General features: G+C 40.1%; 1 protein-coding gene across 4 annotated transcripts in view; it reads left to right on the top strand.

The window, feature by feature from the left end:
- Window positions 1-11,365, top strand: part of PPP4R3B (protein phosphatase 4 regulatory subunit 3B) — a 64,225-nt gene extending 52,860 nt beyond the window's left edge. For 2 of the 4 annotated variants that reach the window (XM_089686541.1, XM_089686543.1), the window contains exons 11-16: window positions 1,454-1,612; window positions 3,147-3,316; window positions 5,070-5,209; window positions 6,428-6,612; window positions 7,802-8,004; window positions 9,725-11,365. In XM_089686541.1, coding sequence (XP_089542667.1) covers window positions 1,454-1,612; window positions 3,147-3,316; window positions 5,070-5,209; window positions 6,428-6,612; window positions 7,802-8,004; window positions 9,725-9,823 — 956 coding nt within the window. In that variant the 3' untranslated portion in view covers window positions 9,824-11,365. The remainder of the gene's footprint in view (window positions 1-1,453; window positions 1,613-3,146; window positions 3,317-5,069; window positions 5,210-6,427; window positions 6,613-7,801; window positions 8,005-9,724) is intronic. The other 2 variants (XM_089686542.1, XM_089686544.1) reach the window with 1 other exon arrangement.
- The last annotated feature ends 3,624 nt before the right edge of the window (window positions 11,366-14,989 follow it).

The raw sequence follows: 14,989 nt of genomic DNA, 5'->3' as shown, positions 1-14,989 counted from the left end.
TTTCCTGACATTTTCTTAGTCGCATTCTACTGCGAAAGCCATGGTCCGTAGAGAGCTTCCAAAGCATCAGAGGGATCTCATTGTTAAAAGGTATCAGTAAGGAGAAGGGTACAAAAGAATTTCCAAGGCATTAGATATACCATGTGGAGAAAAGTGGAGAAAATATGGCGCAACAGTGACATTACCAAGAACTGGATGTTCCTCCAAAATTGATGAAAACACAAAAAGAAAACTGGTCTGGGAGGCTGCCAAGAGGCCTACAGCAACATTAAAGGAGCTGCAGGAATATCTGGAAAGTACTGGCTGTGTGGTACATGTGACAACAATCTCCTATATTCTTCATATGTCTGGGCTCTGGGGTAGAGTGGCAAGACGGAAGCCTTTTCTTATGAAGAACAACATCCAAGCCCGGCTAAAGTTTGCAAAAACCCATCTGAAGTCTCCCAAAAGCATGTGGAAAAATGTGTTATGGTCTGATGAAACCAAGGTTGAACTTTTTGGCCATAATTCCAAAATATATGTTTGGCGCAAAAACACTGCTCATCACCAAAAGAACACCATACCCACAGTGAAGCATGGTGGTGGCAGCATCATGCTTTAGGACTGTTTTTCTTCAGCTCGAGCTGGGGGCCTTAGTCAAGGTAGAGGGAATTTATTAACAGTTCCAAATACCATTCAATATTGGCACAAAACCTTCAGGCTTCTGCTAGGAAGCTGAACATGTAGAGGAACTTCATCTTTCAGCATGACAACCCAAAGCATACATCCAAATCAACAAAGGAATGGCTTCACCAGAAGAAGATTAAAGTTTTGGAATGGCCCAGCCAGAGCCCAGACCTGAATCTGATCAAAAATCTGTGGGGGGTGATCTGAAGAGGGCTGTGTACAGGAGATGCCCTCGCTATCTGACAGATTTGGAGTGTTTCTGCAAGATAGAGTGGGGCAAATATTACCAAGTCAAGATGTGCCATGCTGATAGCCTCATACCCAAAAAGACTGAGTGCTGGAATCAAATCAAAAGGTGCTTCAAAAAAGTATTAGTGTAAGGGTGTGCACACTTATGCAACCATATTATTTTTAGTTTTTTTATTTTTATTTCCCTCCACCTAAAATATTTTAGTTTGTTGTTCACCAGTTGAACAATTTTTTTTTCCACATTGAAGGTGGAAAAAGTTCTGAAATGATTTATCTTTGGCTAATTGTTTTACATCATAGCAACCTGACATTTTAACGGGTGTGTAGACTTTTATATCCAGTGTACATGGTACAGCAGGCACATATCAGGAATAGGAAGTGTTGGGTTTACATTTTCTTTACGGGAAGTTTAGGGAAGCAGGAAAAAGAGAGAGCAAAGGAAAGCACCTCTATGCATATATATTGAGCAAGATTTCATGTAAAAACAGCATCTGAAACTTGTTGATTTCCTTACTGACTTCAGACTTATGTTTTGCAGATAACTATCAGACAGCCCAGCTGCTTGCATTAATTTTGGAGTTACTGACCTTTTGTGTAGAGCACCATACTTATCACATCAAAAACTACATCATGAACAAGGATCTGCTCAGAAGAGTGTTAATACTGATGAACTCTAAACATACGTTTTTAGCTCTTTGTAAGTATCAACTTTTTTTTTTTTGTTTTCCCAACCCAAGGTTTGAACTGGCTTGCCAATGCAACATTTGTACTCCTTGCATGTTTGAAAATAAGTTAGTTAGCTGAACTCCAGACAGATATACAAGGGACAAATTACTGCAAATACAGTTCTTCTTTCCTCAAAATGTACCAAACTGTTTGGCCACTCGTAAAATTGCTGCTATCTCTCTGATGGATTTGTTTCATTTTTGAAGCCTTACAATGGCCTGTTTCACTTGCATAGACAGCTCCTTTGAACGCATGATGTAGGTTCACAGCAATAGATTCCAAATGCAAATACCACACTTAGAATCAGCTTCACATCTTTTACCTGCTTAATTGATGAAGAAATAACGGAGTAGCCCACACCTGGCCATGAAACAGCTTTTGATTCAATTGTCCAATTACTTTTGGGCCCTAGAAGCCTTCCTATCCCTCTTGTATTGAACTGTATTGTTGCTGTATTGTCTCCCGTTATATTGTAAAGCGCTGAGCAAACTGTTGGCGCTATATAAATCCTGTATAATAATAGAAGAAAAAGAGGGGATGTCTATTCTTAAGAGCTGTAATACCTAAATCCTTCCTCCAATTTGGATGTACATACCCTCAAATTAAACCTGAGAGTGTGCACTTTCAGCCCATATCCATTATAGAACATTATAGCTTGAATATGTTTTGGTAAATACCTGAAAAAAACAAAAATTGTGCCTGTGTCCAAATATATATGGACCTAACTGTGTGTGTTCACCAGTATGGTAAATGTGTTTTTATTTTTTTGCCTATTTTCTTTTAACACAAGCAAAGTAAGAACCTGAATTTGGCTGGTATCATTCGCTTGCAATCCCCAGGGCAGTGGAGCTTAGACTGGGAAAGGGAGAAACCGCACAGGGAGCAGATGAACATGAGCTAATTAGGCTGCTGCTTCTACTTTTACTGTCCATTAGCACACTAGGCTAGGGATGAGACTTTTGTGATGTTTACCTGTAGTAGACAGAAAAGTCTCCTCCGCAACCAGACAACGCTGAGCTGGAAGAGCTTCATAAATCTAAAACTGGATGGACAAAATATATAAATCCTTTGGCTGGTATACCAACTCTCAAAAGTACTTTCCCTTTGTGTTTAGCTATTTGTCTGGAGTTCAGCTTTAAAGCAAACTGCGCCCAAAATCCTTGCTAGGCTGTTCTAGCTTCCCTGCCACAACCAGAACAGTTGAGACTAAACTTGCCTTTACAGCATGGGTATTCTCTGTATAATTCTGTAGGAATGTCTCACACAGGGCAGGTGACACAGCATGCTTTGCCCTACGGTGGATTGTCCTTTGGAATATATTGTGGTGTTTCATCAGCAGGTTTCAAAGGAAGCAGAGCTAAAAACTGATCTGTCAAAAAGAATAGATCAAGTTTTACTTTTTTTTTTTTTATTTAAATATTTTATAGGACATCATCTTTAGTATGGTTTATAGTATTTTACAGCATTTTATTTTAGCTCTCTTTTTTGGTTTCCCTCTCTCTTAGGCGCCTTACGTTTCATGAGGCGAATAATTGGATTGAAAGATGAATTCTACAACCGCTACATCATAAAGGGAAACCTTTTTGAGCCAGTTATTAATGCACTTCTTGACAATGGTACTAGATATAACCTGTTGAATTCTGCTATAATAGAACTATTCGAATTTATCAGAGTGGTGAGTATGCTATCATCTTTAAACCCACTCGTCAATGAAAAAAAATTAGTTTGTAAAAAAAAAAATAACCTCGGGTGGATCTAGCCCTGGAAAAAGGGGTAGAGACCCCACATCCTAAAAATCAAGACATTCCAAAAAAGCTCAGTACATATACTTTTTAGGTGCCCCAAAGAGTAATGCACAAAATATTTATAGTTAAAATGTCAGGGAGAATACCTCCCAAATTATACTTTATGCAAAAATGTAAAAACAATACATAAATGTATCCAAAATAAAATTTCTTGGCAGCGAAAATCATATGTAATTTGATCAAATATCAGTGTTGTCGGAGCATAATATAAAGTCCAGTTCAAAGTTGACTGTAATTCCTCAATATGTTTCGCAGGGAACTATGCCTATAACAGGCGGAAAGTGGCTGCTACTGCAAACGAGACAAATGTAAAGAAAGTAAACAAATCTATAATAAACATACAGTATATAGTTTAAGATATGCATAATGATTTCAAAGTTTTTAATTTGTTCAAAGTAATACTAAATTGATTAGTTTCAAGCCTGTTTCAAAGCCCAATTCACATCCCAGCAGCATCTGTTAGACACAGAAGAGTATATTTCTAGTGCTGGGGTGATGTAAACCATCTGAGGCATGCTGACATCCATCATGAGCTGAAGTGAGAGGTATAGTAGTTGGTCAGCAGGCACATTCGTGTGCATTCTAAGGCTCCCTGCACACTGGCTTTAAAAAGTTTAGTGTTTTGCCTGTAGCAGGAGCTCAATGTTATCCTATGTGTCCATGCTAATTAGGTAGTCTAGAGGTGTTTTTAACCCCTTGACGCAAATCGCACGCAAATATGCAGCCTCTCGGCGTCTGGGCCTTGACGCCGTGCGGCCGCATATTTGCGTGCAATTAGAAATTACACATATGCTGAGAGCGCGCTCCCAGCACATATGTCTGCTTCTCCCGGAAAGGTCCCGATCTCCACTTCCGATTGGGGCCTTTTCCGATCATGTGACGGCGAATCATGGTGGTCTCATGGCCCTACAACCCCATCCCGCCTCCCGGCTTCTGAAACGCTTAAAGAGCCAGGAGGTGCCGGCGCCAAGAGGTTAAGCTCAGTGTTTAGCGGCAGACAAAAAACCCGTTTGGTGTTTTTGAGACTGGTTTTTCTAGTAGGAAAAAAACGCTAATACAAAAAAGTGTTTTTTTTTTTCTGTGAAGAGCACTGGCTTTTTTTTTTTTTTTAATTTTTTTATTTTTAGCCAGTGTGCATGGAGCCTTAATTGGTGCAGTTTAGTTTTACTGGGCACTGGTGTTACCATATGTAGTTTAAAGTGAATTTGTGCATTTCCCACACAGGGCTGAGGAAAGGGTTCCCATTAATGCAGAACTCCACAGATGCATATCCTTTTCACCCCCCACTGCTCCATTCAGCTGCTGGGAGAAAAGGAACAAAAGAAAAATCCTAATAAAAATATTTTTTGGAAGAAAAAAAAAAAAGAAAAATCTGTGTAAGCTATGAGTCTGCAGAGACCTAGTTTTATGCAGAGCTGTGGACTCCCCATTTGATAGTACTGATTGTCCCAGGCACTGATTGTGTTGAACAGGGCAGTGAGAGGAGCAATATAAAGGTAGTTACATGCTGATAGGGAGAATAAAGCAAACCTGTTTTGCCCTAAAATATTATTGCACAGATATAAATTTAATTTGTATTGCTCAAATTGATTTTTACCCTTTTTTTGTTTTCCACCCTTCCAGGAAGATATAAAGTCTCTGACTGCACATATAGTGGAAAATTTTTACAAGGCACTCGAGCCTATTGAATATGTTCAAACCTTCAAGGGGCTGAAAACAAAATATGAGCAAGAGAAAGATAGACAAAGTCAGAAACTAAACAGGTGAGTCTGATGCCATTTTATTTTTTGGACGTATTCACATTAGGAGCATGTTCCAGTTGCAGATGTAAGGAGATGCATTGTTTTTTTAGATGGGAGTGTACACAGTAGGGCACTGTTTCGGAGCATTGCAAAAATCAGCCCGTTGTCTTTTCCTAATAGTGTTTAAAGCCAACAGTTCATATCCATATATGTGTGCCCAACATTTTCTGCTTTTCAGCTGTGATTGGATCAATGAGCCATCAGTACTGGTAGCTTTGCAGAATTTTCTGATGAGCTGAAAAAATCCTATCTAGAACAAGTTGTAGTTTTTTTGGTAAAATTAGGAATTTTTTTCTATTGCATATATCACTGCTGTCTTCAGTTTGACCATCGAAGGGCAGTGTTTGTATGCAGAGCCATTTGTACAGGTAGAGGCAGTGATTTGCAAAGTAAGGATGGGTGAATTTGTATCTGTAAGAGAGACTCCATTGTCAGGCTAGGCTAGTGGAAAACCATGCAGGCTGGATTCAAACCCATTGTATGGAAACACATGCTGAGCATCAATGTACATTGTAATGCCTTTGTGACTTCCTGTATAAAGTGCTTTTCATCTGCATTGTTTTTTTTATACGTTTCTGTTGGTGTCAATGAAAAATGCATTGGTGGAAATCCAGCTGCAAGGCTTGACATTCGGAGTTTAGAAGTGTTGAACATGATTTGACATTTTGTTTTCAGCAGAAATGGTTTGCTGTATATGAAACAATATGGCTCTTCACTGAATACACTCTTTTTCTACTTATTTTTACAAAAGCACTAAAGTGTGTTTCTCTCATAAAAATATATTTAAAGGCATTTTGTTTTTTATTTTTGGATAGAATGGGGAAAAAGGTTAAAAACGTCAGGTTTTTTTTTTTTAAACGTTCCATTGGAGTTATTTATCTTCTTTTCCCATTGGCACAACCTAATGCTACAGAACAAGTTGCCCCACTTGAAGATTTCCCCTTGATTTCTGTTCTGATGGCAACCCAAAATATTGGATTTCCCATCATTTTTCTGTCTTGGTCATCACGACACATAGGTGAAAAGGATGGATCTCCCTAGCAGGGACACTGGCAGCAATAGAAAACTAACAGAGGTTCTGTTCTTTAGCTACTGTATATATACGGAACAAGAGGTTTGGGCTGTAAACTATTTGTGATGAAGATAATGATAATGCTTATTATTATTTATCTTGTATAGTGTACCATCTATATTGCGCAGCAACAGATTTCGTAGGGATGCCAGAGCACTGGACGAAGATGAAGAGTTATGGTTCAATGAAGACGAGGATGAAGAAGGTGAAGCTGTTGTACCGCCTGTTGAGAAGTCTAAAGCAGAGGATGATTTTCCTGACAGTTATGAGAAATTCATGGAAACAAAAAAAGGTAAGGATTTGTTATTAAAGAGCAGCTTTACTCAAACGGTTGGCTTTATTTGGTTGGCAGGGTTTGATCCTCTTACAGTGTTTTTGTTTTGCCTGAAACGTCAGATGGGAGTTGCACACTGCCATGATAGGTGTGTTGGGCAGAGTTTGGTTTTGTGGCACAGCCATTGTTATTGACCTAGGTGATTTTGTCTATTTTTAAAGATTCCGTTATAAGGAGAAACATTTCAACTTGGATGAAACAATTCAGACCACTGGTCATAGCTGTACTGGGGGTAATCACCCTGTTGGAGTACAAGCTACATTGAGCAGCAAGTTGAGGATCAAACTTTCATCCATTGAAGATGGCTGTTTGCCTACACTTTGTTTTTCAATTTGTTCTCTTTTTAAAGTGGCGCTTGACCCAAAAGGGGATGATTTGCTTTACAGCCTCCTCCCCTGCTCCTGTTCAAGAAATGGCGTGTGTGTGTGTGTGTGTGTGTGTGTGTGTACCTGGTTTTCACAGGTACCCGCGCACCTAGGCAGTCGGAGCAGACGTGCTCCAATCCGTAACACTCCCTGCCCCCCTCTCTCCGCAGACACGTCCCAGAAGACTGCAGGACCATTTACAATGTGCAGTGGGCATCTGACTGAAGCCACAAGCTGTCACAGCTGGGTGCCCACAGTTAGGATGCTGGTGCCTGGGATTGAAAGGGGGGGCGGCTGGAGTGAGTGCAGTGCTGGATCCTAGAATAGTTGACTGTCACAAGTCAGCAGCTACAGTTTTTGTAGCTGCTGGCTTAAATTTTTTAGAAATATGACTTGAGCTCCTCTTATAACAATGTTTTTACTTGCAGCACATACTTTCCTTTTTTCGTTTCCCTGCCTGAACTGGAATGGAAAGCACTATGTAAGCAGGGCCACAGGCTGCTGTCCTGACTATTTGTGACAGCACTAGGCCAATCGGCAGGCACCAAGCTTTGTCCCAAAAGAGGTGGAGTGAGGCATATGCTTGCTCATACCTGAAAGTGCTGAGCATTAAATTTTAGCATCTAAAACGGAGCAGTATGGTAGCGAGAAAAGTTGATTATTAGCTGCTGGGGGAGCTGCAAAAAAAATGTTTAGATACATATGGTATAAAATCATTTTAGTATTTATCTACAACACATTTGGCTTTGTAATCACAAAATGATGGATTTCACTTATTTTAGCTAAGGAAAGTGAAGACAAGGAAAATCTTCTAAAAAGGACTTCAGTGGGAGGTTTCAAGTTCACTTTTTCTCACTCGGGCAGTTCAGCTAATGGAGCAAATACTGCGAATAGTAAATCGGTGGCAGCTCAGACACCAGCAGCAGGGTCTAACGGCTCATCTTCCAAAAACATCAGCTTAACTACCACCGTAGCATCTGCTAAGGTAAGACTTCATATATTTGCATGCTCATCACATGCTTTGGAGTGTTCCATGTTACTAGGTATTCTATTGCCATTCCCAACCTTTATGCATTTTCAAAGAGTCAGTTCACCCAAAAACTGTTTCTATTTTTTTTTTTCTTGTTGTATGAAGGAAATTCAGATACAATCTGGTTATACTGCCACCTACAAAAGAATTGGAATCTAGCAAACAGAAAAATCCAGTTTCTTTCTCATACATCCAGGCAGTGTTGCCAATCGAACAGATGGAAATTCACTGTCATGACACCCAAATGTTACTGGCACAGCCACATTTTTACTGGCATTACCAAAAGTTAAAGTGTACAGCATGCCGTCCATTGAGAGCGCAGTGTTCATGTTCTGGTGAGGTCACCGGCTGCAACTTAAGTATCTCCTAAACGGTGCATGTTTATATTTACTCTTCCTGTAGGCACAAGATAAACCAGCGGACTTTACTACCACTTAGGAATTTTGTTGAGAACATATCCATTCAACTTTGAGCTGTAAACTGGTTGGAATAGATGCCTCGAAACCTCCCTTTCTCTGACATAGGTGTGATGACCCCCTAAGACAGCAGATTTTCCAAAGCTGAAATGAAAACCACATTTTTGTGCCTCTGAAGATACCCTTGATTGCATAAGGCACGAAGAGGTGAAAGCCACCTCCGGACCCCACGCTGCAGACCTTGTCGTGTGTGACTTCCTGAATCTAGACAGCTGCGAAGGCCGATAAGCGTCCGATTCTGAAGGTGGCACCAGTGTATAACTTCATATTTGCTTTTTTAAGGGTAAGAGTGTGCTTTTCCCCACAGTCAACATCTGGATGAAGGCATCCAAGGACACGCACCCTCAAAGAGCAATCTCTTGAGCTTGCAGAAAACTTCTGCTGACCAGCACTTGGCCATAGAATCCTAGTGGCCAGATATGGTGCCCAACTGGGAAAACTACTGTGTAGAGTCTTGACGAAGAATCCAAGGCTCTCAGGAAATCTTCCACAAATTGCTAGATGGCAGAACTCCTGGGTCTGATGCTCTGGAATGAAGCATATGCTTTCCCAAAGGTTTGAGGGCTTTGCAGACTCTCACCACAGGCTGCAGAGCTGCTCCCACAAGAGAGGATTCCTTAAAGCCACGGACAAGAGGTTAGAGGGTCTTTTTAAAGACCAGGATCTGATCCATCGTGAACATCAGGGTCTTATTCAAGTTGAAAATGGTTAGATCAACAGTCGAAGAACCCCAATTGTAGAATTCCTCCTCCATGGGGTACTGCTGAGAAAAATGCTTTGAAGTAGAAAAAAATAATCCTTTGGGTGAGCCCAATCTGCATACATCACTTCCTGCAAGTGAGGATGCACTGGAACATTTAGCATTAGATGGTCTGTAAGACCCTAGTCCCAGGTAAATGCCTGTGTTTTTGGCCAGTGTCCATTCACCTGAATATAGCAGTAATAACAAGCAATCATTATGAAGAATTCTGATATAGAATTAAGAAAGCAGCATTTTAAAGAAGTTTGTCATAGGTTTAGTGTTGGTGAGCTTCTATTGAAATACTTTTGAGATTGAATGTATATAGTATGCGAGAGGCTTCATCAACATTTTACACCTGTCTGGTGAATTGTCATTCCTAACTTTGCACTGTTTTTCAATTAAACAGAATAGTTTCCTTTTTAATTGAAAGCATTGAAGTTGACATTGTTTTTGTTAGCAGGGAAGTCTTATTGGTTTGGTGGATTATCCTGATGATGAAGAGGAGGAGGAGGAAGAAGACACGTCCCCAAGAAAGAGACCACGGCTTGGATCTTAAACTGATGCTCATCAACATTAGTGGCAACTGATGTCTGAGTGTTTAGTGCGAGTCAGGACATTTTCCCTTGAACAATATGGAAGTAGCCAAACTCCGCTAGAAGGTTGTCAAAGCCAAGCTTTCCTGGGAGCCCTTCCAGTGAATCCTTGTAGGGTTAAAGGGGGTTTAAATGATGAGTTAGCAACGACAACCAAGATGATTGCTTTATTGCAACTTCAGCATCTTGCGTCTGGGATGGGGAATGAATGGATCATTTAGAAGGACATCTATTTTAATGTTGCAGGGTTACCCTAAAATGTCAACTAGATGAAATAAAAGCAAAGAGCTTTCAGTTGCATACTGGTAATCTTAGTTTTTTTTAATGGTGCTGGCCATAGTGTTTTATCAGTTGCCTATTTTATATTAAAGAAAAAATATATATATATAAAAAAAAAAAACCTAAGGGAAGGAGATCTATCACTGAAGGCAAAAGAAAAAACACAATGGAAGTATAACCTCGGGACCATTATTTGTAAATTCAATTCCCGCCTGGAGTGGTAGGGATGGGAGGGGGATGACACATTGTAGTGCATGTTAAGTTTTAAAGAGAACGAAGAATCTTTTCAGTGTGTATTTTATTAAAAAATCGAAAGAACAGACAGATGTAATAAGTAGCCCGTCCTGCATAACTGCACTTCCACTAATACTGATGCCAAGGATCAGTAGCTTCCGAATTTTAGTCTGGAAACTGCCCGGTCGGCCTCCTTACCAGTGCCTCAATCTCTTGCAGTGTTACGTTTTTTGTTACATGAACAATGTGTATTTGTTGTGTTCTGCTGCTGTCAGCTCCCTTGGTTTGAGAAGATCATAGCAGTTTTTTCTTTTGTCCATACTATACGTTTAGGACTTAATTCACCATGGCTGTGAACAACTATACCAAAGGGTTAACACCGCACGCAAAGAGTTACCAGCGGCCATTTTGTTCAGTAACACTGAGACTGATATATGCAGCCCACAGTATCTTCAGCAAAAGGTGATATACAGCTGCTTTTAATCCCGTCGTTTTATACATAGGAATCCACAGCACATTCCACAGATGTAAATGGATAACAATAAAATAAAAGCGTAACCACGTCTTTGTAGTTGAGAACACTTTTCTTTTTTTTTTTTTTAACACAAATTGTAAATAATTTAATATCCACAGGTATATGATCTGAGATCATGCTGAAGAGCTTATTTCCTTTATCATTTGAGACATACCCGGGACAGACTCAGTCCTCACCCGCCCTCTCGTCACGTCAGCAAATCTGTTTCTCTTGGAATTATTTGAAGCAGTTTCCTAATTTTGGAGATTTTATAGTTTTAATTATAATTTTAGCTATTGGTTGGAAAGATGGGCTGTCTGTGTAGATATGAAGTATAGTTCTTTTTTCCATAAGAAAACAGAAGTTTATTTTGTATTAAATACCACTGTACTTGTTCTACACCATTTGTATACATGTGGTGATATTAATGCTGAACTGTAAAATTCAGGAATTAAAATGTGACCCTGTAATTCCAAAATTTGTTTTGGCTTGCTTGATTTGGTATGTAGGGCTGATTTTAACCTGATAACTGCTCCCTGACCACCCTATAGCAGAACTACTGCTACAGGGCGGCAGGGCTGTGCAAAATCACATGTATATATGGCTGTCGATCACCACGTTCCGGACAGATTTTCTGCTGGCATCCAGCGGTCACCCAGGAACACTGACAGAGGAGAGGTCTGCATGTAAACAACACAGCTCTCTCCCCAGTCAGCACCAGCATGCTGCTTTGTATTGCTCTGCATAGCAGCGCAATACAAAGCAGCATGTTTACATAGTAAAACACACTGCTGATTGGGGAATTTGTCCCGCAGACCTATTGTGTTCTCGCTGCAGGCAGTAATTGCATTCTAAAATCCGACATGCTGGTTATACCCAAGTCAATTGGTGGATCAACTTTGGTGCAGTCAGCCTGTCCATAGATGGATTGAATCTCAGCTGGTCTCTGCTGAACCAGCCAAGATTCAAGCCATCTATGGCTGGCTTAACAGTGCAGAGGAAGGATTCTACTGGTGTCTAGCAGTCTCTGTCCAGGAATATAACCATACATCTGTGAAAGGAGCACACCTCCACTGTGGTCATGTGAGTGCATATTGTTTTTAATAGTTAAATAAGTTTTATTGTGCCTGACACTACTTCTATAGATGGGAACATGCAACAAATACAAAGTAAGTGTTGTCCCAATTTTGGCTGCAAAATTAAAAATGCACTGAGGTAAAACACAAACGGTCTCTTCCAGTTTGTCTTGTACCCATTTTTTGAGAAACCCATAAAAAGTGCACTGCCTTCTCTGTGAACCCAACAGTATCCTATCTTAAAGTGTTGACAATCCCAATGGAGGATTCACCTGCCTTTTAAAAACCTCTTCAATAAACTGCATTAGGCCCTGCAAGGATTCAACCTAAGTCTGTAGCTCTTTAAATGTCCTTGGATATTTCCAGCCTCTGAGCTCAGGAGAAATAAAGCTCCAGACACCAAAGTGTGCAAGCTAAATCTCTGTAAAAACTGCTAGTACGAATTACACTTTCAAGGCCAGAATGACCAATGAAATATTGTAATGACCAATTAAATATTGTACTCTTAGCAACTACAAATGACTGAAGACTGCCATATAAGACCCGTTCCGTTTCTACAGAATGAAAACTGAATTCATGAAACCGTTTCATTTTTTCATGTCACTTGTAACAACCCTAACTTGTTCATACATCTAAAATGGAGGCATTATACAAAATTGATGCCAGTTAAGACATTTTTCCTTACAGTTCCTCCCATTTGTCACGTAGTGACAACACATTACATTTCACAGTTGTTTCCAATATGCATCCTGGTTCGCAAAAAGCTTGTTAAAAATGCACATTTAGCAGCGACATAAAACATAACTATTAGAAAAAAACATAATAAAATCAGCATCCTACTTTCTTAAACCATCCAAAAATATCTCCAAAACTTCCCAACCCTTTAAAAGGGTTCCAGTCATCTTCGGCTATGGATCAAGCTTGTAAAGCATTTACCTGGGTCTATGATTCTCAATGACTTCATAGTAGTCAGGAATCTCAGCAGATGTGTTTTTGTATCCATGTACAACACTCATAGTCAGTAGTGGATTCACATAGCCTGGTCAATGCTGCTCCCATTTGTTCTATTTTCATTTCATTCATGAGTACCTGTTTTCTTAATGCCCGTAGTTCAACATTCAAAAGACTCACTTATAGTTTCATTTATAATCTGTTTTATAATGAATAATTGTTTAACCTTCTCATCAATGCTATCCCCTGCCCAGTCCATGCAGGGAACCATGACCAGGCTTGGTCTCCTGTTTTAAACAAATCCCTCCCATGCCTACGTTTCAAAGGATATTGGGGATGACTACTAGCCAGTAAAGCATCACTGTGTGTCCCTCCCATGACATCCATTACTGGTACCAAGGTGGCTAAGTAACACCATCCTTCCTGTTCTTGGAGGATCCATGGATAACAAGTTTTCCCACAACATACCTGGACTCCTTCAGTAAAAGCTGATTGATCTTTCCATGCTTGACTTACGTTTGGGTTAGGGTAACCCAACTAAAGCTAGGTTAATAAAATATCAGCCTAACCCATAATATTTTCTGTGGTATGCATTGTTTAATAATGTTTTCGATGTATTTGTTCCCATCTATTCTTAGTAGTGTTTACTTGTACAAAGTTACCATCCTCAGGTACTTTCCCAGTGACATTAAGTTTAGACTTGCTTCAAAATTCTTCTCCATTTGATTTGCTGCCTAAATGAAAACATTATTCAGGTTTCATCATAACTTTCAACACTTCAAATTTAGGCATTGTAGTAACATTTTTAAGGATCATACTTAGATTACCAGTAAACATTGATGTCACATTTTTTGGTGCAGTATACAAAGGAATGTTCCTTGTTTTGGGGTGGAGCATATTGCAAACTCAACAACTCTCGAATCCTGAGAGTTTGGCATACCTATACTTAAATTTCAACAATGACATATTTTTGGTCAATGATGATTTCTGTTCCTTTTGTATTAGTCAGCTGTCATTTACAGTCCTATTGTGACCACAGATTGTTGGTCATTCTTCTGGATGATAGTAGCAGTGACTATCCCAGTAAGCCACTTAAAAAGTTATCACTGAGACAACCAATCAAAAGAAAGTTCTTCCAAGCTGTCTCTGGCTGAAGCAGCATTCTGAAGATTGGAGGGCACTGGTAGGTCTGTCTCCTTTCCCTGTTCTGTCTCTTGCTTCTGGTTCCTTGGAGGTTCTGGGATCCTCTTTATTATTATACAGGATTTATCTAGCGCCAACAGTTTGCTCAACGCTTTACAATATAACGGGAGACAATACAGTTCAATACAAGAGGGTTAGGAGGGCCCTGCTTCTTTGCTCTGGAAGCATGTATCCAGACGTTGGAATCCACAGTCAGAACTGCAGTTCTTGTCACAGCCGTCACTATGGTAGGTTCTCCGTATGGCGGATCTGTGGTCTTGTGAAGTTCCTTAACCACTATCTGATCTCCTGGCTTGTACGGGTGGGTTGGATCATCTGTGGGAAGAGGAAATGAGAGAGACATCACTGTATACACCATTCAGCACCCTAAACAATTCCTGGATGTCTTACCTAGATTAATTCTAAATCACCTGGCATAACTACCAAAGGACCTCTTGTCCAGGGGGTGGGGAATGACCTACCCATACAAATTTCAAAAGGGGAAAGCTTGGTGACTTTATTTGTTGTCATCATCTCAGCCAGAACAGCTGACAAATATGCTTCCCATTCCTTTAAAATGTCCCACCTGTTGCCTTCCTTAGTTTTTCCTTTGAGGGTCTATTTGCCCTTTCTACCTGACCAGAACTCTGTGGATGGTAGGGTTTGTGGAACTTCTGGTCAATGCTCATCAGTTTGGTTGCCTGTTGTGTGACCTTTGATGTAAATACTTACTGGACATCCCCATTGAGGGATGATTTCTTTGCAAAGGATTTTAGCAACGGTCCTTGCATCCTCTGTTACAAATGCTTCGGGCCAGCGACTAAAGCGATCCACTATCACCAGCAAAAGCTTGCCTCGTACACTATTAGGCATGTGTGTGAAGTCAATTTGAA

This window comes from Staurois parvus, unplaced genomic scaffold, assembly GCF_062004578.1.
Source record: "Staurois parvus isolate SC_StPar_1 unplaced genomic scaffold, SC_StPar_1.0 ptg000401l, whole genome shotgun sequence".
In the NCBI taxonomy this organism is placed as follows: Eukaryota; Metazoa; Chordata; class Amphibia; order Anura; family Ranidae; genus Staurois; species Staurois parvus.
The sequence above is the reverse complement of the archived record's forward strand: the minus strand, read 5'-3'. Positions and strand labels throughout refer to the sequence as shown.